The 27422-nt window shown below is 68.5% G+C and overlaps 1 protein-coding gene across 1 annotated transcript; it reads right to left on the bottom strand.

The window, feature by feature from the left end:
* Positions 1-396: 396 nt before the first annotated feature.
* Positions 397-27422, bottom strand: GPSM1 (G protein signaling modulator 1). The gene is made up of 14 exons (XM_052648604.1): positions 27346-27422; positions 19943-20164; positions 19103-19238; positions 18288-18430; positions 17948-18071; positions 17644-17759; positions 17081-17236; positions 16132-16240; positions 14974-15097; positions 9167-9237; positions 8302-8481; positions 3119-3275; positions 2610-2818; positions 397-1602 (listed from the first exon to the last, which is right to left on the bottom strand). The coding sequence occupies exons 1-14, from the start codon at positions 27408-27410 to the stop codon at positions 1396-1398; spliced, it is 2019 nt and encodes a 672-aa protein (XP_052504564.1). The 5' UTR covers positions 27411-27422; the 3' UTR covers positions 397-1395.

The following is a 27422-nucleotide window of genomic DNA, read 5'->3' as shown; positions in this document are numbered from 1 at the left end:
GCTTCACCTCCCGAGCCCTGGCCCCTCAGTGATGGGCACAACAGGGACAGAACCCATGGCGGGGTGGGCGGGAGGAGGGGCAGCCTGGGTGGGCCGGCTGGCTGACCCAGGTGAGGCTGCCACTGGGCCCCCAGGAGGACAGAGACCCTCGCCAGCTCTCATCCCGACACAGATGACATCCACTTGGCAGACTTTTATTTTTTCAGGAAAAACAAGAACAAATGTACCTCTTGGGCTGGAAAGGACCCACTGACAACATGGCAAACACGTGTGAGCAATAAATACACATTACCCTCAGGCATGAGGCTGGTCGAGCCCTGCCCTCCGGCCCCACACCCACCACCCCACCTCACTGGAGGCCCCCCGAGCTCCCCAGGCTGTACAGAGGAGCAGGGGTGCAGTGGCCTCCTTGCACTTGCCGAGCAGGACCCTGGGGCTGGGCAGAGTGCCACCCAAGAGGAGGGGCCCCCTTGTGCCCGTGATGGTGGCGGTCTCCCAAGGGGCCTGTCTTCTGCCCGACCCCTAGGGCGGCTCACCCCGCAGAAGGGGGTGATGTCATTCGCCCTGCGGGGTGGGGGGGCTGGCTGCTCCACCCGCCCTGCTGATGGCCAGTGGGGTGGACCTTTGCCAGCTGGTATGCCCAGAACCAGGCCAGCTCAGTTCCTGGGCTCCTGGGCTTGGAGTTGAGGAAGGTGGCAGGCCTCCCAACCCTGTGGGCTCATGATGACATGCCTGGTGGGGCCCAGAGACCCGCGTTGGGGGGGGGCATTGCCCTCTCAGGCTGCAGGCTTGCCAAGTCTCCGTGTGTCCTCGTCCTCCAGCCCCGGCAGAAAGCGGGACAGGGCCTGGGAGGGGCCCTCCCAGGGGTGAGGCTGAGTTGGGGCGGGCACGCCTGTGCTCAGCACACCGGGGCCAGCTTCCGGAAAACAGAAATGCCCGTCACTGGTGGCCCCAGAGAGGAGGCTTCAGAGACGTCTCTGGGGGTGGGGGGGGTGGGCAGCGGGGCTTCACATTTGGCCAGGCAGGGGGCAGGGAGAGAGTGGAGAGGATCCGGACAGCACCTGGGCTTTGGAGCCGACATGCTGAAGGCCGGCCTGGGGCAGGGCGAGGGCGAGGGCAGGGCTGCGGGAAGCCACGTACCGCGTGGGGCGGGCGCAGGACAGGAGCGAGCCCCGGCCTGAGCCTGCTGCCCTGGGAGGGGGCACAGAGGGGGCTGGGTGCCCGGCGTCCGGCGCAGTGGGCGGGGCCGCATGGCTCAGAGCCTGCCCTCAGCCGCAGCCTAGGGAGGCTTCTTGGTGGGGAGGGGGCCGTGAGCATCCTGGATGTTGGTGAGCACACCCCACCCCAGCCCCGTCCAGGACTGGGGGGTGGGGGGCAGGCCTGGCTGCGGGCACCTTAGCTGGCACCGGGCTGGCACTGCTGCCGGGACTCCGGGGGCCCGCCCACCTCCTGCTCCGGGCTCCCGGCGAGGTCCACCCGCTGCTCATCCATCCGCTTGGCCTGGACCCTCTGGATGAGGCTGAAGAAGTCCTCGTCGGGCATGGTGGGGCCGCGGGGTGGCACGTCCGGGGGCGGGCAGCGCTGGTCATCGATTCTGGAGGACTGGGCAGATATAGACACGCAGGTTGGTGCCTTCTGTCCCCAGCCTTCGGGGCCCCAGCCCAGGGCTCAGGCACCTCAGGGACCACTCCGAGCAGGGGCCGCCATCCGGTGGCAGTGCCCGCTCAAGCCTGAGAGCCGCTCGGGCCACCTTGGGCCTCCCTGGGCATCAGCTCCAGAGACAGACCTGGGAGCCAGGACCCAGAACAGCCCATGCAGGGAGCCGTGGGGTGTGGCAGGGCTGGACATAGGGCTGTGCAGGCAGCCTCCCAGGTTTGCTCCTGAGGCCCCCAGGCCTGGGGTGTTCTCCAGCCGCAGGGACAGGGTAGGGCAGCACGGAGCTCCCCAGGGCCCCGTGGAGTCAGGGGGCCCAGGGGGCAGCAGGGCTTCTCTGCAGGGTCTGGCGCAGAAGGGCTGGGAGCCGGTGCAGTCCCCGGAGCGCGCGTGCATGTGGGCGGGGGGCTCGGGGGTTCTCGGAAGGGGCCGGTTTGGAGGCTCCGCGGACTCGCCCAGGGCGGCGCTGTCCTCTCCTCTGTGGGATTGAATGTCGCATCTGGAAACTTCCCAGCTTCCTGCATGGGTGGGGCGGACGGGCGCTGGGGCTGCCCCCTCCCCATCCACTTCCCTGGGGGTTGCCAAACCCCTGCCTGGACCCGTGGGTGGCCGGACCCCTCATGTCCTCCGCACTCAGAGGTACAGCCTGGTCCTCAGTTTTCTCCATCCAGAGGTGGATGGCTGGTGGGGTACCCCAGGCCACGACCCCGGGAGCCCGGTGATTCCCTCCAGCTCGACTCCTGAGCCCGTGGTGACCTTCTCAGGGGGCTCAGGAAGGGCCCACAGGGCTGAGCACCCACGGGCACCTGATAACACTGGCTGAGCCAGCCAGGGGGGGCTGCTCCCCCAAAACACCCTGAGACAGAGGGACCAGGGCCCCAGCCAGGAGGGGGCCTGGGCTAACCCCGGGAGGGGGCGCAGATGGGGTGGGGGCAGACCCCGGGCTGCAGGCCCACCTGGCACTTGATGAGCATGTTGAAGAACTCGTCCCCTGGCTCCTGGGGGTCCCCATCACCACGCAGGTGGCCCAGGTTGTTGTGGGTGATGCGCAGGCCAGGCAGGCTGCCCACGCTGGCGCGCTGGTCATCCAGCCGGCGGCTCTGGGAGCTGGCGATGAGGTCAAAGAACTCCTCGGTCTGTGGGGAGGCCGTCAGCGAGGGCTGGGCTGCAGGGCGCCAGAGGTCAGGCTGGGGAGGCAGGGACCCCGCCCAGGGGCCCCCGAGAGCGCCTCTGCCGACCCCAGACCCCGGCTGCTCTCAGTCAGCTCTGCCAGGGCCCCCCCAGGGAGGGGAGAACACAGAGCCCAGCCTCCCACGCCCACTCCCTACATGACCCGGCGAGTCCCGGGGGACGGGAGGATGACAGGTTTCAAAGGATTGCAGCCTGGGGCTCCCAGTGACATGGGGCACTTTGCAGCTGGCCTGCCCCGCCCTCGGAGCCTGCAGCAGGGTGGGGGCCGACTCACCGACCCGACCCTCCAGGGTGGGGGTGGCTGTGGCTTCAGCGGCCGCGGGCTGGCCGTCCTCCAGGGGGCAGCGCTGGTCGTCCATGCGGCTGCTCTGGAACTTGCTCAGCAGGTCGAAGAAGCACTCCTCGTCGGAGGACGGGGCCCGGGGGATGCTCTGCGGGCCGGGCGGGCAGTCAGCGCTGGCTCCAGGCCAGCCACAGGGTGGTCCTGCTGTCCCGCATGGACCCCCGGACACGGCCGGGGGGCTGCTCGGCTCGGACCAAGGTCCAGACCCTCCTCTCTCGCCAGCCCTGCGCCCCCAGCACCGTTCCCCGCACTGGCGGTCACCGCCACCTGCCAGCAGCCTCCCTGTGCCCCAGCCCCCCCCCAGGCACTCCTGTCTGTCCCCTGCAGTGAGCGCCACCTGTGCCTGTGTGCCTCTGGAGCCCTGGCACCCAGCCTGGCGCTCACCACTGTCCACTAAACGAACAGACGAGCAAGTGGGTGAGGGACTAGACCCCTTGGCAGGTAGGGAGCCTTCACGGCCGCTCCATACACTCCAGGTGCCAGGGCCCTGCCAGTGACCCAGGAGGTGCCAGCCCCAAAGGCAAGGAACCCGACCTGGGGGAGCTGAGGGCGTGTGTGTTCCACCCCAGCCGCACTCTGGACCCGTTTATAAAATTCCCGATTGGTGGGCAGGCCCAGAGGACAGCTCAGGTGGGGGCCAGGACCCTGGGCTGGGGCTGAGGTCAGGCTAGGGGCGTGGTGCCATCATCCCTGAGCCCCCTCCTCCGAGCACTGGCCAAGGGGTGCATGCAGCGGCCCGGGGTCTGCTCTGGGTTGTTGGGGCAGGGCAAGAGCCGGGATGCCAGGCTGGAGTCCTGGGGCAGATGCCCGCGGTGGGCATCAGTGTGTACCAGTGAGCGCCAACGCTGGGGTGAGAAGGCCCCCTGGTGGGGTCGGGATGGGAGGTCCAGGGCCATGGCTCTGGGCTGGGGGTGGGACGAGATGGACAGGCGTGAGACCAGGTCACTGAGGCAGGCTGAGTCCCACCTGGCAGGGGGCCTTGGGCAAGCCCACTTCCACTGGCCTCAGTATACTCTGTGGAGGGCATGTTGGAAATGGAGGACCCCCGGCGCTCTGGACAGCCCATCGCCTGTCCCTCTCACGGGGAGGAAGTTCAGTCCTGGAGCGCAGCCTGCTGAGACCCAGGCTCGTCCACTGGCCGACGTGGGCGCGGCGGGGCGGGGCGGGAGCCAAACGGGTGGCTCTCGAGGAGACCTTGCTGAGGCTCAGGCTCTCAGGTTACCCCCTTCCTTGCCCCCTGCGTGATCAGGGCAGGCCCAGAGCTAAGGCTGGGGGTACAGTTTGGAGTCCTGCCTTGCAGGGATCTGCTCTCCTGCGGGTGCTCATGGAGCCTGGAGGGAAGGGACAGCTCACGCCGACGGGCCCAGAAGGGCCCTGGCTGGGGGACTGGCTTCACCCCGTCAGGGCCTTGGGGACCTGCAGAGAGCGGCCAGGGGCTGGGGTCCAAACGTGAACTGAAAAGGGCTCCGCACAGGGCTCTGCTTGCAGGGGGCGGGGGGGCCTGGGCTGATGGGTGAGGGTTGAGCACAGCCCCGCCCCACCGCAGGGGACAGCTGGTGCTCCCAACCCCCAGCCCGGCCTCTGGCCCCGGCTGGGTCTCCCAGGTGAACCACGGCCCGGGTGAACGATGACAGGCCCCTCCCAGGAGAGGGGTGACCCAGGGGTCCACGTCACTGGACACGTGTGCCCCCAACGCTCCTCCAGCCTCCCACAGGCTGAAGCTCAGACTCCAGGGAGGCACCTGGAGGGGGCAGGTTGCTGAAGGCTCCTCCATTTCGGCCAGGGCTGGGCTGAGAGGGGGCCCCTCCCGGCTGTTCCACGGCACCATCCCAAGCCGGGCTCCCCAGGAGCCACGCCAGAGCCACCTCTGCCCAGAACCCGGGACCAGCCCGGGGCCTGGCAGCTGTCCTCCCCCGGAGCCCAGGAGCACTTGTGAAGGGCAGGCACCTCTTGTGCTGGGCACTGCTGGACTGAGGCCACAGGCGGAGAGGGAGGCCCATGCCCTTCCCTCGGGACAGAGCCTTGCTCCAGCAGGACGCACCTGGAGACCTGGGCGCCCCCCACGCTCTCCTTAGCCCAACTCGGTCTTTCTATCCAGGAGTCAGGCCTGCTTGAGCCCCACTCCAGCCCCTCCTGCAGAAGCGTCAGCCCACCTTCTCCCTGGGAGGAAGGAGCCAGCCCTGGTGGCGCGAATCCTCCCCACCCCTAGCCCGGGTGGCCCCCTCCCACTGGGCCAGCTGCCCAGGACGGAGGGCGGGGGCCAGATGCCCTGGACTTGCCCCACGGCGCCGGCCCCCCGGGGAACTGCACTGGCTGACCATCCACCCACCCCGGCCCCCAGGCGGGGATCGCTTGGCCACCTGAGTCCAGTTCCCGGAGGCCATGAGCCTCCACCGCGCTGGGGACCCCACACTCACGTGGATCCACAGCTGATCCAGTGGCAGCCAGGCGGACTGGGGCGCAGGACCACGTGGAGCCCGGGCAGGAAGCCAGGGTCCCTGCTGGGCAGCCCTGCCTGCAGAACCCAGTGCCGCCTCTCTGCCCAGACCCACCCGGCCCTGTCAGCCTGATGCTTAAATAGGCCCCAGGGCGAGGGCACCTCCCCGTCCCCGCCCACCCCCGCTGCATGCACACACAGACACAGACACACACTCTCTCCGTAAAAACTGAGATGGGGCGCGCGGGCACACACACACACATGCACTCTCTCTCTCCATAAACACTCAGAAATGGGCCACACGCACATGCACACACACACACGCATATGCACACTCACACATGCACACACTGTCCGTAAACACTCAGAGATGGATCTCCCTGAGCTTGGAGCCTCAGGCGGTCACTGCAGCGGGGTGGGGGTGGGACTTGTCAGGAGCACCTTCCCGCGGACAGCAGCCCCTGCTTCCTGCCTGAGCCGGCCCAGTGCAGGGAAGAGACAGAGGGTGGGGCCCTTCCCTGTCCTGGGTCTCGGGGGGGCCCTGCCCAGTCGCTTCCCCACACAGCAGACCCCTCGACCTCTGCCCGGCCTCAGACTAAGACTCAGCCAGAGCAGCCTCCTGCTGCCCTGGGCAGGGGGGCATCCCTTTCTGCTCTTGGAGGACTCTGGGGTCAGTGTCCGCCTGGCCTGGGGTCGACCACCCAAGGCCTCTTGGGGAGGCAGCCGTGAGCCCCGCAGGAGAGGCGAGGACGGGATGGGCACAGCAGAACGCCCTCCTGGGCCCCTCTGTCCGGCCCCCCCCACTGAGGGCTCAGAGCTGCCGTGCAGACCGGCCCTCCAAGGCTGCCTATTTTCGGGTGCCTGCTGGACACGAGGCTCAGCCTATCAGCGTCCGGGCCTCCAGCCCAAGAAGCCAAGCTCTGAACTTCGTGTCGTGGGATCTTTCTTCAAGGGCACTGCCTCGGCCTGCAGCCCCACCTTCTCCTCTACACAGCCCCACCGGGGGGTGTCGGGGGCTGACCCTGGCTCAGAATCCCAGCCCACCATTCCCTGCTGGAAGCCCTCAGGCCATCTCCTTCCCTCCCAGGGGCTTGGGTCCCCTCCAGGGCTGCGGTGAACAGGCACCCGTGACACCCTGCCCCTCAGCAGCCACCTGTCTGGCAGAAGGGGTCCCAGGACTGCAGGTGCACGGAGCGGCTGGACCAGTGGACAGGCAGGTCGGCCGGGCTGTGACTGGGCGGCCTGTGCTCGCCTCCTCAGGTCCTGCCTTTGGGGCCCAAGGCTCTGGGGCCCCCACATGGGAGGGTGGGGTGTATGGCTTTGGCTCAGATGCCTCTTGGGGACGCCTTCCAAAACTGCCTTTGTGTAGGGAGGTAGGTGTGGCTGAAGGGTTCTCGAGAGTCAGACTAGTTTCTGCACTTCCTGCTGTGGGGGCAGGGGTGCTGCTAAGCAGCTGGGGTGCAGGCTCTGCCCCCGCCCTCAGCCCCCGTCTCACAGCCCGGACAACCATCAGCTGGTACGTGCAGTCCTGGGTGAAGCCAGGCGGTGGGGCAGGCCAGGCCTTCCTGCTCCAGAGCCCACCGTGGCTCCCCGACCGGGTCCTGTTCTGCCCACCCCTCTCTGGGTGGGCTACTCCAAAATGCCCCCAACCTTCAGGGCTGACACGGCCCTGCTTCCAAACCCCTGCCCCAGGACAAATACTTGGGCCTCTCAGACCACACGCAGCCACACCTAGTCAGACCCCGAAGTCACTGCTGCGCCGGGGACAACATCCTTGCCCCAGGGGCCGAGGGGAGGGCCAGGGCCGGCCCCTTTCCCACAGGCAGCGTCAGCAGCAAGCAGGCCCTCTCACCTGGGGCCTGACGGAGCCCCAAGCAGGGGTCCCAGCACCTTCCTCGGCCCCGCGCCCTTCCCTCATCCCACTCCACGGACACAGATGTGGCCGTCGGCCAGCCGCCCAGCAGGGCTGGGGTGAGGTAGGGTCAGCGGAGGCCGCCCCAGGCGCGTGGGAAGATGGGTGCAAAGCACCTAAGGACACCCAACACAGCGCCCACGGCCTGCGGAGGCTGGGAGGCGCTGACTAAACCCCTGAAGGAACTATTTTTAGACTAATTCTCAGAGATTTGGACCTAGGGGTTCTGCGTGGGGGGAGGGCTCCAGGCTGACCTCTGAACCCGCACGCTTCGGGGCATGTGCCCCTCTGTGCCTCCTGCACCTTGACCAGACCCCGAGGGCCTGGGGAGGCCACCTAGGCGCCCAGGCACAGCGGGACGCCTGCCCGGCAGCAAGGAGCCTGCCCCTCCCCCCGCACCCCCGTCTGTCCCCGTCCATCTGTCCACCCGGCCCCTGTCCATCCATCTCTGCACGCTGTGTCCCCAGGACGGGGCTGCTGACTGGGCCCGAGGACCTGAGCGGCACCCCAAGCTGTCCTGCAGACCCCTCCTGGGCTGCCTGTGGTCCCTGTAGTGAGGCTTCCGTCCGGCCAGTGAGTCAACACCGCACTGAGTGCCCTGGCCTTTCAGCAGGACCTGTGTCCACCAGGAGCCAGGGGTCAGCAAAGACCCACGACCTCCTCAGCCCGTGGAGAGACCCCAGCCCGGCCTCCAGGCGGGTGGGTCAGGGTGGGCAGTGGAGACCCCCCAGGGGCTCCGTCAGCGCCCGGTGAGGGGTCACCTACTGTGCGAGGCAGCTGCACCCGGACGTCCGCGCTGTCCAGTGGGGAGTGGCCGCCCTCCCGCGGCCTCCTCTCAGCCGAGTCGGGCCCTTCCTGGTACTTCCTGCTCCTCACGGGGAGAGGGAGCAAGTCCCTGCCGGGCCCCCGCCAGTCCCCCGCGTGGTGGCTGTCTCCATTTTGCTCCTGGAGGGAGAAAGGCTGGGTATGGCCAGCGGTTCGAACCAGCGCTCCCCAGCGCGGGGCGCAGAGGGTCGCCGACCCCGGCAGAGGCGCTCGGGTGCCCAAGGGAAGAGAACACAAGGGGCCCGGGTGGCCAGGGGGCAAGGAGAGGCAGGGCGGTGCTGCAGGAGTTCAGACTCCCCCCACCAACGCCCACCTTCCCGGGCTGAATGCTGGGTGACCGTGGGAGGCCCTGAGCCTTGTCCGTAATGGAGACCAGCGTCCAGTCCATTGTGGGAACCAGAGGCTCCAAGAGGGCAGGCCACGGCTCCAGGGCCACACAGCACCCTCCCCTGGGGGTCCAGAGTGCCAGGGCCCACTGTTCTACCTGCGAGCAGACAGGGGCGGGGGCTGGCCAGGCCGCGGGGGTTCTGCCACGTTTAGGGACCGCGGCTTGACCCTGGGTGGGTCAAGCCTTGCTGGCGGGACCGAGGGGGTGGTGAAGGGAGCCCATGGAAGCCGTGGGGCCTCCAGGGGCCCCTCTGGGCAGGGGTGGGGCCTGTGCGGGGTCCTGAGCCACAGAGGGCACGCCGGCCTCCCCTGGCATGGACTGGATGCAGGCAGGAGTCTCAGCGGGCGTTTATAAGCTCCACACACACCCCCGGGCTGGTCACACCCTGTCCCTCAGCTGCCACAGGTCCCCACGCACCCGCTCCAGGGGTAGTCTCAGCAGGTCCCAGGTCTCCGGGCTCAGCCTCTGCGTCCTCTTGGGTCTGGCTCCTGCAAGAGAGCAGGCCCGATCAGCTGGCACCAGGCCCAGGCTTTGAGGTCAGCTGGCCTGGAGGCTAGGGACCAACAGCTCCCACCTCCTGACCCACGTGGGGGCCAGCGCAATGTCCACACGACTTCCGTGCCCCACCTGGACAAGTACCCAGGTGTCCAGAGGGCGCTGACCGCACAGGAGCCAGGCAGAGTCTGGCTTGCTGGCCCCCAACCCCGCGCTCCAGCTTCCTACCGAGTTCTGGGCCTGGCTCTTCCCCACCGGCCTTTGTGTCCACTGTTCCCTCCCCTGGGACGCCCCTCCTGCGTCTGCACAGCCGCGGGCCTCAGCCTCTGCTCTGCGGTTCCCGCGTCCTGCACCCTGCCCATAAGGCAGACAGCCCAGGTCCTCCCGGGGGGCCAAGCAAGCTCGCCTCTGAGGGCCGGGCCGGATGAGCCCAGGAAGTACAGGGCGAGGGGCAAGCAAGGCCTCGGGTGTTGGTGGACACTCTGGGGGTCCCGTCTCTGGCCTTGGACCTGTTAACACCCTGTGGAGCTGGGCGCCCTCCTCCTCCTTCACAGTCAGACAGGCAGGTCGGCATGTTGCCCGGCCCCAGTGCAGGGGAGCCGTCTCAGATGCCCACTGAGTCGCAGTCACAGATGTGGTGGGCTGCCCTCTGAACCCCACAGCACCCGGCTCCCTGTGAAGCTGAGCTGCCCTGCGGACACCTGTGGCAAGGCGAGGGGAGCTGGACTCGGAGGCCACGCCATCCAGCCCCTCGTTGCGGGAGCCCCCAGCCTGGCACCCCCGACCCCAAGCCTGGGCCTGTCTCCTGCACTTGCACCCTCCGTGGGAGACATGGTACCCAGAGGGGAGCCGACTCTGGCAGCCAGTCTTCCAGACCAGTCCAGACTGAACAAATGGAACGTCTGGAGCCTCACGAGGAAGGGGCAGGCGTCCCGAAGCAGCTGGAGGCGGCGGCTGGACTGCCGTGCCCTCCTCCCCGCCCTGGCCCCCAGGGGTGGAAGGAGCCACCCCGACCCCCACACCCCCGTTCCCCAAAGGCCAAGAAACATGCCGGCCGGGCTGGTGATGCCAGGGGTCCTTGGAGGGGCATCTGTGGCCACCGTCTGAGAGCTGGGGAGGGAGTGGCCGCCACGGCCCGACCAGCCATGCCAAGGTGTCCGCAGGCCTAGGACCAGGCCAGCTGCCAGCCCCCAGCCCTGCTGCCCAGCCCCCTTGGTCAGGCCAGGCCTGCTGTTGCCCCTATGGAAAATAGCCGCTGGCCGGTGGGCCTCAGCCAGGCCCCGAGCCAGAGGGGCACAGCCTCGGCCCACGGCTGAAGGAGAGGAGCAGAAAGAGGGGAACCCCGCTGCCCACCACGCCCACACAAGGAGTGAACAGAGCCAGAGGGACCCCCATCCCAAGGCGCCTACTCACCCCAGCCGGCGGGGCCTGCTCTCAGCTGCCCTCACCGGACCCCCTCGAGGCCCCATGCGGCTTCCCCATCCTGGACACCGGGCCCCAGCCCCGCACAGCTGCTCCTGTCCCGCCCCGGCCCCCACCACCAACGGCCCCTCTGAGCCGCGCCCGGCTCCGGGGCAGGCCCCCTCATGGCCCATGCGGATGGCGGGCGGAAAGCCCTCTGGCTGGGCTGGGCTAAATGCACCCTCTGTCTGCACGGCGCATTCTGAACCCGGCACTTCCAACGGTCCTAGGGCTGAGCCGGCCCTGACTGGGGGCATTCAGGCGCCGCTGGCTGGCTTTCTGCCCTGCCCACCCGGGGGTTGGGGCTGGAAAACTTCCCGAGGACTGCCCACCGCCACCCAGTCTGAGCCCCTCACCCTCGTTTCTGTCCCTACCGGGCATCTCGACACTCCTTGTTCCAACTCTCAAGTCTGTTAGCTGCCCAGCCCAGGGCCCCTGGCTCCGTGCTTGCGTCCACTCCCCGCTCCTGGCGGCTCCACCTTCAGAGTCCGCCCGGAACCGCCCTCCCAGCCCTGCCCCGTGGTCCCTCCTCCATGCCAGGGCCTGAGAGAAGCCCCAGAGTTCTGGGGACTCATACGAGGTCCACGAGACCCCCACCCCCTCCCCTGCCCCGGGGCCTTTGCACGGCTGTTCCCTCACCCAGGCTGCGGTTCCTCCCCAAGCCCTGGGCACCCTCCCTGCCCTCCTTCACGTCTTCACTCAAATGTCGTGTACAGATTGAAAGTTTGGGTCCCCCAGATTTCATATGCTGAAGCCCCAGACTCCCAGGCGATGGTCCAGGCAGCGGGGCCTGGGAGGTAGTGAGGGTGACTGAGGCTCACAGCAGACAGAGAGGCCCCCGGGGGGCACAGCCCCTCCACACACTCAGCTCCACCCGTACCTCATCTGCGCTGCAGGACAAGGCCCCCCCACAGAACCCCACCACGTGGACACCTCACTGCTGGACGCCCAACCCCCAGAACCTTGAGGAGTAAGTGTCTGCTGGCAGGCCACCCTGTCTGTGGGCTTCCTTACAAGGCTCAAGCTGGCCGTGACCGCGGCCTCTGCGTGGCTCACCTCCTGCTGTACCTGCGGATGCCTCCACCCCGCCCCGCCCCAGCCCCCAGCCAGCCCCCAGAGCACCTGAAGCACGACTGGCTTTCTGCACGGGTCGCTTTTTATCGCTGCTGCGGCCCGCAGACTCGGAAAGGACCCAGTACGTAGCAGATACTTTAAGAATAGAACAAGTAGCCAGCGTTTACTGAGCGCCTACTGTGTGAGGCCACGTGCAGCTTCATGCACTGTCCCCTCTGGGCTGTCCTTGGCAAAGAAGGTCCCAGCCACCCTCCAGGACCATGGACATGGGAGCTCAAGACAAGGCAACACCCTGGAGAAGGCCGCAGAGCCCCGGGGGGCGAGCCAGAGCGGGATGGGCCGTTGGGCCGCAGGCGGGCCCGCGTGGGGCGGGTGACAGGGCAGGCTCACCTGGAGAGCCCTAGAGGCCAGGCTGAGAGGAGCCGGAGAGGAGACAGACACAGGGACAGGCAGGCGCCCGTGGCCCACGGCCCTGGTCTGTCCATCACGGGAGCCTGCGTGGGCTGCAGGCCACTTGCTGAACGCCGACGGACAGAGGGCTGGTCTTCAGCCCTCCCAGGGCGTGAGTCATGCCCTTGTCCCCGCCCACCACCTTCCCAGGATGACCAGCCAGCCCGCTTCTCAGACATGGACACGGTGGCTCAGTGAGGTAACCTGGTCAGCCAGGGCCAGAGCCCGCAGCCTAAGCAGTCACTTAGGTGTGACACCGACGTACACCCCGCCTCCAGAAATGGCTGGGCGTAGTGTCCAGGGACTTCTGGGGCTCTGGGGCCAGGGCACCACGAGCAGGGCCCAGAGGGTGAGGGGACTGTGGCAGGCACAAGCTGGGGCGGTGGGCCGGGTGGGCGTTCCGCAGAGGGGCCGGTGGGCAGCCCCCCAGGGCTCGGGACTGACTCCCTCGTCCTGTGCAGCAACCATGCCGCCGGGGGTGCAGGAAACTGCCCACCGTGCCCCACCCCCCGGGCACCCTGCTGAGATGGGCAGGGGTGGGCACACCAGGCCCCTGGGGAGGACAGACCCTAACCCGGGGCATCGGCAGCAAGGCGGAGCCCTGCCCACCCAGACCGGCTCTGGGACCTCTTTGCTGGGGTGGGGGCAGAGAGGGCCGTGAGGGTCACACGGACTGAACCCAGCTGGCCCTGGGGCCTGCAGCTGCACACTGTGCCCCTGCCTTCATCGAGGCTGGGAGGAGAGGCCCTGAGGCCTGGGGCCCAGCCGGCCGGTGACCACCAGGCCCAGCACCACCACAGGCCTCACCGGTGTCACGAGGCAACACCCACCACAAGGGCTGTGGCCGGTCCCCCCACCCAGGCCAGGGTCTCCCTCTTCCTGTGAGGACACCCCTCCACCAGGGCTGGCTGCACCCCCCCCCACTACCAAGCTCTGGGTTTGCAGCTGTCCCCCCCAACACTCCCCGTGCCCAAGACAGTTCCCAGAAGATGGTCTCCCAGCTTTCCGGAAACTGGGCCAGACCACCGCCGGCGCTCAGCGTGCCCCGGAATGAACCGGTGAATGAGTAAATGAACACACGATGCCACTCCTGCAGACAGCCCTGCTGCGGCCCCCGCCCCCCCAACCAGTCTCACCGGATCCGGGGTCTCCTCCGGGGCTGCCTAGACTCAGGGTGCTGGCCTGCCTCCAGCAGTGGCATCCCCGGGCCCCCGATCTGCCTCCGCAGGCCTGGGCCCTGCTGCCGTCCTCCCAGGAGGACGGCCTCATCCAGCGTCTGCTGGCGGCCAGGAGCTGGCGGCCTGGGGGGAGGAGACTTCCGGGGGCCCTGGCGGGGAAGGGTCTGGCCCCGGGCAGAGCAGAGGAGCAGGCTCCGGGAGGACAGAGGCCGCCTTGTTCCCGCCCCACCCCGCGGCCCCCTCTCCTCTGCCTGCCCGGAGAAGGAAAACACCAGGAGAGCGGACGGCCACTGGGCCGCGCCTCCGGGGGAGTCCTTCGAGATGCTGGGCCCGGCCCTGCCCCCACCCGCCGCTGGGGTTCCCAGAGGGCGGTTTTGTAGGGCCAAGCGTGCCAGGGGGTCCTGGACAGAGCTGCCACCCTGGGGAGACCTCGCCTGCGGGGCAGACGTCAGCGTGCACAGGTTGGGATGGGGTGGGGAACGAGGGGAGGGGGGCCACACTGCTCCCCACCCTCACCGGCCACAGCGCCCCCAGAACGAGGGCGGCGGAGGGTCTCAGAGCCTCTGCTGCCTCCCTTCCATCACAGAGGGCAACGCGTGTCCCCGGCTTCCAGACTGGCCACTGTCACGAACACCCCAGTGTTACAGCCCAAAACCCCGGAGACCCAGTACCGCAGCCAGACGGGCCAGGGAGCTTCAGGGGCCAGGGCAGGTGGGCACCTGGGGAGCCCAGCCACGAGGAACCGGGGGCCAGACTCCCCGGAAACTTGAGAGCCACCCCTCCCCCTGCCTTTCCCCTCCCCTCTCCCCTTCCTGACCCCCCTGCCCTCTGCCCCCCAACACACACTTACTAATCTCTGCCTGGGGGAGTGTCACTGACCTACACGGGGCGAGCCCGCCAGTGAGATTACAGGCTCTGCGGCCATCAGCCGGCCTCAGGTGATTGGCATCCAGCCTCTGGTTGGGCCCCTCTCCCTCCTTCCAGCAGCTCCGTCCCCACTCTGTCCCTACAAGAAGCCCTCCCCCAGGCCCAGCCCCCTGCCTGGAGACATTCCTCAGTCTCAGGGAAGGGGGGCAGCCAGGGAGAAGCCCCCCTCCCCATCCTCATACCTGCCCTGGTGATAAACCTGGGGGGCTCACTCAGGGTAACCCCAGGCCTTCGCTGCCCCAGAGGCAGAAAGGACCGGCCCTGGGCCCCCTGGCCCCGCAGAGACCCCGTCTGTCCGTCACCACTTTCCATCTCTGGATCCAACTTGCCCCCGGCACCCCGTCGTTCACCCACCCCCCACTGTGAGCTCCTGAACAGGCGGGTAATGGGCCTCAGAGGCTGACACCCTGGGGATAGGGGCTCGACACCTTCTGAGGGACCCCATCGCTAACCTGGCAGCTCCATTAAACGTTCTCCAGTGTTGGGGCAGACCCCACCGAGCCCCCCAGCATGAGCGAGTGTCCACCGACTGCTGGCAGCCCACCTGCCAATCCCTGCCCTCCCAGGCCCCTGCACCCGAGCTGAGGTCAGAGCCTGGGGCGGGGGCCATGGGACCTCCCACTCTGGCCCGTAACTCACCTTGGGCCTCATAGCCGGCCAGGTCTGGCTTCTCCGTGGCCGCCGGGCTGGCCAGCCGGCCCAGAGCCAGCTGCAGCTGCGCCACGTTCATGCGGGCCGTGAGCTCCCCGCTGCGGTCCCCGACCTGCAGCCAGGGGGGCCGGGTCAGCAGGCCCCTACAGGACCGCCGCCGCCCCAGGGCTCCAAGGGCACCGGGCCCCCCCAACGCCCAGAGGGGTGGTCTCCCAGGGTGGGTACAGCCCCCCACAGCCCAGTCCAGCTGTGCCACGTGGAGCCCTCCCGTGGGCAGGCAGCCTTTCTTAGCCTCACATCCCCCGGAGCCCTGGCGAGCACCCTCGTGGCAGGGAGGTCTTGTGCTTACCCGCGAGCAGGACACAGGAAAGGCGGGCGGGGGACCCGAGTGCAGCTCCAGGGCCCCCCACCCAGGCCCTCCCCTGACCCAAGCTCCCCTGCCCGCCCCCCACCTCCTGGACACCTAAGGGCCTTGCCCGCCCCTGGACGTGGGGCGGTGGTGGGTTTGGGCAGCACTGGGGAGGGAGGGGACCTGGCTCTGTACCTGGGGCTGCTTCCCAGGGGAGGGGTGGGGGCCAAGGACCGGGAGGGGTGAGGCGAGGCAGGGCCAGCCGGGAGCCAGGGCCCACCCATGCCCACCAACCCAGAGGCGACCCTGACCACGGTGGGAGGGCCTGGGTGGACAGGCCCACTTCCCTAGGAAGGTGCCTGGTTGAGCAGTCCCAGGAGAAGACCCTCCCCGCGGAGTGGCTGTGCCTTCATGCCCAGGACTGCCCCTGGCAGGTTATTTCCACTCAGGTGTTGGGCGCAGGCATGCCGAGGCCCAGCCTGGTGCAGCTCCGGCAGGGACAGAAGCAGCGGAGGGTGGCTTTCCAAAGGCAACACTGACACTCAGAGGGGCGAGAATGAGCCCCTGCTGCCCCCTCCCGACCGTCTGGCTGCAGGAAAGGAGGGGCCACTAGGCCCTTGAAGTCACGGAGTGGCGGGGCCCCTTCGCAGGAGATGGTGACCGCCAGGAAAAAGTTCAGGGCACACAGAGGCACATGGCCCAGATGTCTGCAGGCAACGCCAGGAGGGGCCGGGGGAGGGCTCCAACGCTGGTGAAGGGCAGGCTTGGGGGCTGAGGGCAGGGCAGGCCCGGCTCACCTCCTGGGAGATCTCCAGGTGCTTCTTTGCAAAAGTCAGGGCCTGGGCTGGGCTCCCCATGGATACGTAGGCATTCCCCAGGCTCCAGCACGCCCGGCCCTCGCCCACTCTGCCAGGGAGGGAAACTGAGTCCATATCTGCCCGCCAGGCCTGCCAGCCTGCCCACTCAGTCCCACCGTCCCGAGCCCCTAGCCTCCAGGTGGTCAGGGCCCCCACCATGGGAGGTGGTAAAGGATGGGGAGGGTGGGTGGTCCAGGTGTGGCCTCGACCACCCCCAGGTGGCCGGTGAGGCTCTCACCCTGGTGGTGGCAGCAACTTCATTTCCTTGGCTCATTAATTTTTAAATTGAGGTAAAAGTAATATAACCTCAACCTCCGTAAAGTGCACAATTCAGCGGCTCTACGTACATTTACAATCTACAGCCTTCGCCTCGGACTACTTCCAAGACATCGTCACCCAAAAGAAAAACCACGGCCCCTTGTGAAGCCTCCTGGCAGGGCGGCTTTTTGGGAGACCCCTCCTCTCCTCTAACCACGAGGGGCTCTGGCCTGTGGACTCTGAGCTTTCTTGCTGTGGCCGCTACCCCCACCCCAGACCTGCACGAGCGGCTGTGAGCTTAGGGGTCTTGTCAGTCGGTCTGTCTCTTCGCACACAGATGTGGAAAGAGGGAGGCGGGAGGGGAGCGGGTGTTGTTCAAGGGGGCAACGGGCCAGGGACTGGGGCTCAGCCGGCCCAGAGCCCAGGGGTCTCCCCAGTCCCTCCCGGTGGGCAGCGCAGCTGACCTATGGCAGAAGGCTGAGCCCCAGGGGGGTGGGTCCCCTGGTGGTCAGAGGCAGAGCGGGGCTCAGACCCAGACCAGCGGGCCAACAGGCTGCTGTGGTCGGCCTGGGGCCCGAGGGGGCGGTCGGAGCCCCCGAGGGCGTGCGCCGCCCGCGTCCCCGCCGCACACCTGTCGGCCAGCTCCTGGGCGATGAGCAGGTGCCGGAGGTGGTACTCCGCCGCGCGCTCGTAGTCCTGCAGCAGCGTGTATGTGTTGCCCAGGCTGTAGCAGGCCTGCGCCTCCACCGCCTGGTCCTTGAGCTGCCGGGACAGCTGCAGCGTCTTCCTGGGGAGGGGGGGCGGCGTGGGGCGGCAGGGGGTCACCCAGGAAGGGAGGAGGGTTCCAGGATTCCCCTCCGCCAGGGGCCAGCACATTGCTTGCGCTCCCCAAGCCCCCTTCCAAGGGGTAGACAGGGATGGGGGGGGTCGCGGATCCAGCCCCAGGATCCCATGGGGGCCTCTCTGGGCTCTACCAGTTGCCCGGCCCCAGGGAGGTCAGGCGGGCAGGCCTTGTGGCGGGGGCTGAGCGGGCAGGCCTTGTGGCGGGGGCTGAGCGGGCAGGCCTTGTGGCGGGGGCTGAGCGGGCAGGCCTTGTGGCGGGGGCTGGGTGGGTGGGGGGGGGGGGGCGCCTCCCTGGCTGCTACGCGGGCGCCCTTGCCCGGCCCACCCCCTGGCCGGGCGGGGGCTGCCTACTTGTAGTACTCGGCGGCCACGTCGAAGCGCCCCAGGAAGACGTGGGCGTTGCCCAGGTTGCTGCAGGCCCTCCTCTCCGCTGCTTTGTCTCCGAATTCCTTAGCGACGGCCAGGCGCTGGGGACGCAGACGCAAGGCCCGAGGTGGTCACGGGGCAGCCCGGGACCTGCTGCCGGTGGCAGGCGCTGCCCCCCTGCCCAGCATAGCCAGCCTGGCATCCGCATGCCCAGGGTGCAACCCAGGAGCCCCGGCACCCGGCCCAGACGGAGCAAGGGGGCTGCGGGCAGCCCCGCCGTCCTGCTCACCTCCTTGTGGAAGGTCGCGGCCTCCGTGAAGCTCCCCAGCAGGTAGTGGGTGTTGCCCAGGTTGCCGTAGGCCCTGCCCTGGGCCGCCCGGTCACCCAGCTCCTTCACCAGGGACAGGTTCCTCCTGGAGGCCGAGTGCGGGTGAGCCGTATCCCCGCCAGCAACGCCCTGCCGCCCGTCCAGGCCGGAGGATGCTGAGCCCGTGGCCCCCGGGGGTCATGCCCCTTAATGGGAGCGTCTCAGTGCTGAGCTCGAGGACTCTGGTTTTCGGGCGCCGAGGAGGCCAGGGGTGGGCGCTGTGGGGAGGGGAGCCACCCGGGGCCCCGCCCGCTCTGCTTACTCGTAGAACTCGGAAGCCCGGCGCAGCGTCTCGCGGACAGCAGGTGGCAGGTGCCCTGGGTCCTGCGCGGCGCTCCAGGACAGCTGCTTGCCCTTGGCGTGGTACACATTGCCAATGTTGTACAGAGCCCTCGCCTCCCCGACCTGGGGGTGACACCGAGACCGGGGCTGCCTCCAAAGCCGCAGTCCCAAGGAGCCAGGCGCCCAGACCCTGCGCGCAGAGCTGGTATTCCCACGGCCTGGTTTGTGGTCCTCCCTGCCCCTGGGGCTACGAGCACAAGGGCATCACCTTGTCCAAACACTAAGGTAGGGGTCGTAAGGAGGGGTCTGTCCCTCCCGGGTCACCCCTCTAACACCCCGGATAAGGACTCCAGCTCTGCCACCTCCAAGGGGGACCGGGCCAAGTCTGTGACCTCTCCGCAGTGGAGCCCTCCCACGGCAGTGACGTCATCTGTACAGAGGCAGGGACGCTGACCCCACAAGGTCACCGGGAGGACACTGAGCAGCCATCAGGGGCTCAGCAGAGCCTCTCTGCCCAGGCTTCCTCCCAGAGCCACCTCCACCCCCGCCGCCCCCTGGCCCAGGAGCGATGGGGACTATCGCTGGACTCAGCAGGGAGGTCGGTGAGAGGGGAGCAGACAGGGAAAACGGGGGCCCAGGACTCAGCCCCACGGCCTCCACGTGAGCCAGAAGCGCCCTTGTTTCTGAACAGGGACCATCCCCCGTCTTCCTCCCAGCCAGGGCGCCTGGGGCCCTGGGTGGTGTCCTCTGGGGCCCAGTCCCAGCTGGGGCGCCCGGCCAGCGCCGCCTGCCCACCTTGTCCCCCTGTTCCTGGGCGATGTCCAGGTGCCGCTGGCAGCAGACGACGGCCTCATCAAAGCGGCCCAGCACCTTGAGCGTGTTGCCCAGGTTCCCACTGGCCTTGGCCTCCCCCATGCGGTCACCGATGGTCCTGGAGGGCAGCAGAAAGGAGTGAGGGGCCGAACTCAGGACTGAGCCCAGCATAGACCCGGGTGAGGGCCTCTGAGGACCGGGGGCGCCCTACAGTCCCTGGGATGGTGCTGGGCGGGGGTCCCGAGGCGGGTAGGCCCAGCCCAGGATCACCCGTCAGCCAGGTCAGGTCTCGGGGAGGCCCTGGTGAAGCCCAGTTTCAAGGCCGGGAACGCCAGGAGCCTCGCGATGGGAATTCACCCCGTGGCAGCTCTGCAAGCGCACACGGGCACCCCCCGCTGGCTGGTCCCGAGAGCACGGCTCAGGGCTGGAGGGGGAGGCCTGCGGCCAAGGTGCTCAGAACGTAGAAGCCCGGCCCTGCCTGGGAGGTCTGGGGACGGGGGTTGGGAGTGGACAGGGAGGGTCAGCAGGCGGGGGGAAGCTCTGGAGGCCAGAGGAGACTGGAGACCTTGGGAAAGGGGGACGTGTGGGAGCGCGGGGGTGGGGCCGGGGACTGAATGGGCGGGGGTCCGCGGTGGAGCGGGGCGGGGTGTGGCCGGGGGCTGAATGGGTGGGGGTTCGCGGGGGCGCGGGGCTGGGGCGGGGCCTGAATGGGCGGGGCAGGCGCTCGGCGCGGGCCGGGGGCGGGGCGGGGGCTGAATGGGCGGGGTCCGCGGTGGCGCGGGGCGGGGGCGGGGCCTGAATGGGCGGGGTCGGGCCGCTCACCGGGCCAGCAGCAGATCGTGCTTGTGGTACTCCAGCGCCCGCGCGTACTCCTTCAGGTAGAAGTAGGCGTTGCCCAGCTGGCTGTAGATGGCACTCAGCGTCTTCAGGTCCTCGGTGCCCACCTGCACGGCGGCCTCAAAGAAGGCCACGCCCGCCTTGAAGTCTCCCGCCTTGCACAGCCGCTCACCCTCCAGGGCCAGCTCTAGGCACGAGGCCTCCATCCTGGGCAGAGGACGGGTCAGGGGTCTCAGCGGGCCCGGTAACGCCATCAGGCCTGGGGCCCTGGCTCCTCCTCCCACTGCGGGGCCCCCCCGGACGGCTGGGGCCCGGCTCCCTTTGGATGAACGAACAGAGCCAGCTCTGGGTCGGGCAGCGAGCCCACCCCCCCAGACCGGCACGCTGTGTGGCTCACTGTGCCAGAGCCTCACTGTCCGTCCCCACCCGCCCCCGTCCCTAAGCCCAGGACCCCAACTGCCGGGCGACGGCATGAGCACAGCTGCAGCCACCCCTGCAACTGGAGGACACAGCCTCCGGCCCGGCTCCTGGCTGCTGGGCGGAGGGGCTGCCCCTGGGCCGGGCGCCGCCCGCCACCCTCCAGAGGGGCCACAGCGGCCTGGGGCGGGCCCTGATGCCCGCTGAGAACAGGAGGCTCATGGGGTCACGAGACAGTTGGGGCCACATCGGTGAAAGCCGATACCAGCCCCTTCCCTGTCCTGTGTCCTCGAGTGGTGGGGCCCAACCTCCAAGCTCTTGAACCTCCTAACCTCTGGGGGCAAGGCTGCATCTGAGCCGATGTCCTGCCCTGGGGCCAGAGGGGGACAGGGGGGTGGCAGGCACAGAAGGAGTCTTGGCGGGGGGCCTAAACAAAGGGCGGGGGCTCCTGCCGCCCCACCCCACTGAGACGGCCCACAAAAGTGCGCCCCGGAAAGGTGGGAGGCGGCTCAAGACCCCGTCCCCATCCCCTTACTCCCACTGCCTTCACGTGTCGCCAGAGCTCGTGGAAGAGTAACTTAAAGTGTGCTCGCCAAACAGCCCGCTGCACCCCCGAACTCATTCCCACCTTATTAGGACTGAGCAACAACCAGGAGTTACCGGGGAGTCAACGTATTTCCCTAAGAATCAGGCAACGTTTTCTAGGCCAGTGCTTCTCAACCGCCCTATCCAAAGGCCCCTCTGAGACAGATCACAGTGCCCATTCGTGCTGCCCCTGAGTCGTTGAGAAAACCAGGTGACACCTCGAGAACAGGCCGGGACGCAGCTGCGAACCCCCAGAGAAGCCAAGCCCTGTGCCCTGCACCCCACAGGCTCAAGGCATTCCCCAGGACCCCCCCACGTCGGGGTCACTGATCCTCTCCTGGAGGGTGCAGGGCCTGCACCTGGGGACCCAGCCCTCTCCCAGCCTCCCCGAGACTCAACCAGAGCCCCGCAGCCTCTGAGAGCCGGAGGTCAGGGACCCGGCCTTGAGACTCGGCCGTCAGACCCATCAGCGTGTCCCGCTGACAACACACCCGCCTCGCCGAGCACCCTGCCCTCCAGACGCCACGTCACTGCCCACGGGCAGCGGCACCCCCACCGCCAGGGCCATGCATGGGACCTCCTTAATTAAGGCCTGCTTGTCCCTGCCCAGCTGCTTGCCACATGGCCAGCTGCCCTCTCCTTCCCGGGGACTCAGGGTCTAAAACGTGGGCGTTTCCGGAGCCCCGCGGGCACTGACCCTGATCTGATCACAGGAGCTGCCCCCTCCCTGCCCAGACACACAGCAGCAGTAGCTCAGAGGTTTCTGGAGCGGGCAGGGCCCTGGACCTAGACATCAAGGGCACAGGGGTGCGATGCCAGGGTGTGTGGCCGTCTCTGGGAGTGCCAATGCGGGGAGGCCTCCTCCTGGGGAGGCGCCAGGCAGGGGGGGTCCCAGGAGCCCCGCCCCCGCTCCTGCAGGTGCCCGCCCACCCGCCTGCCCGCCACACCTCTTCCCCCGCAGGTCTCGCATCTTCTGCACATACAGCCACAGCTCCAGGCCCACAGGCAGCAGCAGCGGGCGCGGGCGCGGGGCGCCGTACACCACCTTGCACACGGCCTTTTCGGCCAAGCTCAGGGCCGCGGGTGGGCCCTCGGGGGCAGCAGCCGGCATGCCGGGGGGCTCTGACCTCCTCCCCGGCCAGCTGGTCCTGGCTGTGTGCCGGCCGCGGGGTCCCCTGCCCGCCCCCCACCCTCGCCCCCTGGCAGCGGGCTCCCACGGACACCCCAGGTCTCTGGCAGGTTCTCCACAGCCTCCCAGGGCCTGTGGCGGATCAGAGGATCAAGGGCGGCTCAGAGCTGGGATCAGCACCGTCAGCAGGGCGGGTGGGCAGGAGCCCCAAGGGAGCCTGTCCACATGCTCCCCTCAGGGGCTGGCACACAGCCGGCAGGGGCAGCACAGCACCAGCACCCCCCGCCCCTAGACTCTTATTGCCCCCCAGCCCTGTGGCTGGTTCGGGGCCAGAACCCGGCCACACAGCACAAAAGAGCCTGGAGCACCTGGTCGGTTTGTGGGAGCAGCGAGGACCCAGTGCAAGTGGCCCCCCACCCCCGCCCCCAGAGCTGGGATGGGCAGGGTCTTCACCTGGCCCAGCCCCGTCCTCCTGGACCCCTGCCATGTCCGCCCCTGCGCCCAGCCTGGCCTGCAGCAGGGTCAACGGGGGCACAGGGTCCAAGTCACCCTGTTAGTCCCCTGAGCCTCCGGGACGCTGCTGGGTGACCAGTGCCTGACCATCGAGTGAGCTCCAGGCCTCAAGTGTCACCTGGGGGCAGGGCCTGGAGGAACCCAGGGCTGGGGCCTTGAGATGAGCAGACACCCTCCAGCCACTCCAGCACCTTTCCTGAAACCCGCCGGCCCCTGGGCCACCTTCACAGCCCGCTCCCAGCTCCTCCAGCGCTGTGGCTGATAAGGAGGCTAGAGTGACCCTCTCTGGGCAAAGGGCAGAGCCTCTGGAGGAGCAGCGGTGGTGGGGGGTGCTCAGTGCTGAAGCCCAGCCCCGGGGCTCGGTCTGGCAGAGCAGCGGGGAGAAGCCCAAGGCCCCTTGGGGCACCTCAGTGGCCCACCCCTGCTGCGCGCTCTGTCTGCCCACCGCCCCCACGGCCCCGTGGGCAGCCCCTCCTGCCAGGTCGCTCGCCTGTCTCAATCACGGGCCTCGGCCAGGGAGGAGGCCCAGCGAGGCTGTAGCAGGAATCCGGGACAGGGAGGGAGAGGCTGGGCTCATGGGTAGTGAGAGCCAGGGTGGGCCCTGACCCCCAAGACCACCTGGGTCTGAGCAGAGACAGGATGGCGAGGGGGGCGGCGGGAGGCCTGGGGCAAAGCCGCCCGGGATACTGATCCAGGCCAGCATCAGCTTACCAGGGTCGGCAGACGCTGCTGCTCTGGCCGGGGCAGGGGTGTCTGGGAGGGCACTGGGTGGGCAGATCAAGGGTGTGAGGATGAGGACCGAGGCCAGCCACACCCCCATCCACACCGGGCCCTGCTTCTCAGGGGGTCCAGGACAGGGCACCCTCCTCCAGGCCCTGAGGCCTCTGTCCACCCCCGGGACGGCTCAGCTGAGGGGCAGGACAGGGCCTGGACCATCTCCTCCTTGCCCAGCTCCTGCCGATAAGCTGAACCCCCAGACTCTGCACCCTCATGTCAACCCCAGGTCCTTCCTCCGCCTCCCGGGGCAGCAGCCCCCCAACACCAGCACTGCAGGCCATCCTCTCCCCGCCCCCGCAAGACGGCCCAGCCTGGCCAGGCCCCCTTCCTCGCTCAGTGAAGAAGGTTCTGGAAGTCTGATCTCCACACCACCTCCACAGGCCTGAAGGTATCTGTGGGAGCCGTGTCCACTGGGGACGCGCTAGAGCTGTGGCACCCTGAGCCCACCGCTTCAGTATTGGCCTGTCGAGCCGGCCTGCCTGTCCCTGTCCACTGCCCAGGACACCACGCTGCAGGACAGCAGGGCCCCCAGCAGGCCTGTCCACCCAGAGGCCGCTGGGGCACGAGACAGGGGCTCCCTGGGGCTCTGGGCCAGACCGGCCAGGGCTTTGAGGGCCCAGGACTGCGGTCTCAGTTCCCCCTTCACCAGCCTCACCCCTCAAACCCAGAGAGGGGCAGCCCGTACACCTGGGATTTGCCACGTGGGCTAAGCGGGTGCCTAACTGCTAACCGACAGTCCCCTACAGCCTAGGGCGAGACCGGGCCCACAGCCTCAGAGGCCTCAGGGACCACACTGCCTGCCCCAGCAGGGCTGCATCCACCTGTGAGACCCGCTCCCCAGCACCAGCGCGGCCCGGAACACCTCTCCTTCAAAGTGGTTGAGCAGGGTCAGCGTTCCCAGCAGCCAGACCACAGTGGCCAGGAGGCAGGGCACTGTCTGCCAAGCTCCCGCCACCTGCCCACTGGCTCACCAGTTAATGAAGTGCTTATTGACCGCCCAGCGGCCGACCTGGCTGCTCTGGCCACCACGTCACCCCTGGTACCCCTCCCACCCGTCCTCAGCGTCCGAGAGTAGCCGTCAGCCCTGGCCCCTACTGCCCTGCCCTCTGCCCACACAGGCCCCCACCTACCTGTCTCCCCAGACGGCCCAGTGTCCCCTGGGCGCCATCGCAGAGGCTCACCGGCGGGGGGCTGGGTCCCCATCGACCCCTCTCTGCTAAAGGCAGTCATTCCTGTCCAAGGCCGCCACCCACACTCTGGGTGCCTGGGCAGCCGCCCCAGAGCCCCCACGCGACCCCTTCCTGCCGTCCCCCGAGTGTAGCCACACTGACTCCCCTTCAGCGTTGGGGATGCTCTCAGAACAGCAGGGACAGGCGGCCTGGTGGAGGCAGGAAGCACTGAAGGGGAGAGGCGTGTCTGCCACCAGCTTCAGAAAGCGCCTGAGGGTCACACGTCCAGGGAGCCCAGTGGCATGGCATCCCCATCCGGGAACCTGCTGGTGGGGGCACCTCTAACAAGCCCCTTACCCCAGTCTCCTCTCCCAGCCCCTGCCAGGAGCACTCAGCTGCTGGCCTCACAGAAGGCAGGAGTTCAGAAGAGGACGGCCCACGGCTCCCCCACTGTGGGGGCTTCTTGGCTACCCGCCCATTCCCCGGGGCCCTCCGCCCCACACCTCTGCCCCGGGGAAACAGGCCCAGGGGCAGTGCACCAGGGTTCTCAGTGTTAATCGCTCCGGTGAGACCCCACCCACTTCTGCCTACCTGACCTGGTCCCCTCTCCAGGGCCCCCGCGGGACATGGTGGGCTCGTGGACACACTCACGCTCAGTCCCTTCTCAGTGCCAGTGCGAAGCCCAAATCCAGGACCCACTTTGTAAGAACTGGACTCATCTCCCCAGGCAGGAATGTTGGTGTGGGAAGGGGAGCCACCAGGTTGCAGGGGCCGGGGGCGGGGACAAGGCAGAGGAGACCCGACCTGGCCCCAGGGAGCCCCCCACACGCTGGGGTTTCTGGGACAGCCACCCATGGAGTGCTCAGACCCAATGGCTCCTGTCTGTGGGGCATCCACGTGCCGGGCTGCAGGCAGCCCTGGGCTCCCACACCACAGCGGGGCTCCCTGGACACTCAGGCTCCAAGGGGACAGCTTTATGGTGGCCTCTGGAAGCTAGTTCCGAGCAGAAAGGACCCTGTGCATACCCAGCCACGCTCAGGTCCGACCCCCATCCCCATGGGTCTCCTCACGGGCCCTGAAAGCAGGCTCCTGCCCATGAGCTCGGCATCTCTGCCAGGTATACCCCCCAACCTCTGCCAGGTATGCCCCCCCTCAGCCTGCAAGAAGTCCAGGCAGGACCCGGGACCTCTTGGGTGTTCGCTTTGAGCTCTGCTGCCCTGCCCACAGACGGCTCCCCCAGGCCACTGGTCCTTGTGCTTGTACCCACCCACACATCAGGCTCCCGGGTCAAGCCTAGTGGGGAGGCTAGCACAACGTGGACCACACGCTCCACCGCGCAGGGTTTCCCAAGGCTAAAGCGCCCAGGGGCCCCCTCCACCCACAGCTCCCCTGCACACACACGCACAGCCAGATCAACGCCTGCCATTCTTCCAGAACGTGGCCTCCACCCTGGGCAGACGAGGCCCGCAGAGGGCCCCATTCCCACAGGGGCAGGGGGTTGGGGGGTTTGCCGTGCAGGAGTCCTCAAGGACAGGCCTCCGGGGTCAGCTGCCAGTAAACCCACTGGCACGCTCCTCCCCCTGCGTGGGGCCCGGGAGTCAGGCTGGGGGCTCAGCGCTCCATCCCGAGACCACACAATGGGGGCTGTGTCTCCAGCCAGCAGCACAGACCAGACAGAGGTGGGAGGGGCTGCCAGGGCCTCATTCCACAGGTCAGGGTGTGTGGGGGGGTGACAGAGGGGCGGTGGGGCACCCGGCAGAGGTTTGCGGCTGGGCTGGAGAATCCTTGTAGCCCATGCTAGGCCCCTTGAAGACTCAGAAGCCCCCCAGGTCTTAAGGATGGCTGGGGGAACTGGATGAGGTCACTCCAAGGCGGGGGCCTGTCCAGACCATGAGGAGCCAGGCCTGCCTCCGGGAGCCGCAGCCAGGAAGCAGGCCCTGCCCAGCACTGGTGCCGGCCCTGCTCTGCCAGACACCTGCACACGAAGGCAAGCCCCTCAGAGGCCTGTGCCCTCCCCATCCCAGGCCAGGCCCAGGGCATCACCTGTAGCACGCCCTCGACCAGCAGGGAGTCACCAAGCAGGCACGCGGCCCAGGGGCAGGGCCACGCCGTCATCCCCGATGGGCACAGGGCAGAGGGCCCGGACCACTGGCATCACCCGGGAACCCGCCCCAGGCAGGCGCCTTTTTAGGCAGGCACACACCCACCCAGCTGCCTGGCTCTGTAACCCCAGCCCAGCTGCAATCTGCTGAAGCAGGGGCATCTGGTGGGTGGGTGGGTTGGGTGGGGGGGTGATGGGCCCCACCCGTGACACACCCGTGGTCCCCTCCCCACAAGTGCTGTGGCAGTGGGAAGGAGGTGCCAGGCTGGGGAGGGAAGTCCTGGCAGCCCCCACCACACACCTGCTGTGCTAGAGGCCAGCTGCTGGCAGGGCAGGGCTGGAGAAGGGGCCCTTCTCCCAGCCCTGGACACTGTGGCGAGAAGGGCCCATCTTGCCCACCGCCTAGACGCCCCTCCCTTGCCGGTTTCCAGGGGGTGGTCAGCGGCAGGCCCAGCGCCCCCACCCTCGGATTCCCCTTCCTCCGCCCTGGGGCACCCTGCCCCCGACACCCTCCTTCGGCACCCCGCGTCCCCCCACCCCCGCCGGCCGGCTGGGAGGGGCATCCCCGCCACGTTGCGCGCCCGCCGCCGCCGCCGCCGCCGCCGCCGCCTTTGTTCCGGGCCGGCCACTCGCGCCTCCTGCGTCCACGGCCCCCGCCGCCCGGTCCCCGCGCGTCCCCGCCGCCCGCCCAGCCCACCTGGAGTAGAGGCGCCGGGCCGGGCCGGGCAGCTCGTCGGCGGCGGGAGGCGCCGGGCCCGCCATGGGGCCGGGGGA

Source organism: Budorcas taxicolor, chromosome 11 (genome assembly GCF_023091745.1).
Source record: "Budorcas taxicolor isolate Tak-1 chromosome 11, Takin1.1, whole genome shotgun sequence".
Lineage (NCBI taxonomy): Eukaryota > Metazoa > Chordata > Mammalia > Artiodactyla > Bovidae > Budorcas > Budorcas taxicolor.
The sequence above is the reverse complement of the archived record's forward strand: the minus strand, read 5'-3'. Positions and strand labels throughout refer to the sequence as shown.

Coding starts and splice junctions, on each gene's coding strand:
- GPSM1 (XM_052648604.1), bottom strand. CDS start 27,410: ATGGCGGGCCCGGCGCCTCCCGCCGCCGACGAGCTGCCCGGCCCGGCC. Junction 17,237..17,643: donor GTGGCCGCCGAGTACTACAA/GTAGGCAGCCCC, acceptor CCCCCTCCCCAG/GAAGACGCTGCAGCTGTCCC. Junction 9,238..14,973: donor GGCCGGCTATGAGGCCCAAG/GTGAGTTACGGG, acceptor GCTCTCTTGCAG/GAGCCAGACCCAAGAGGACG.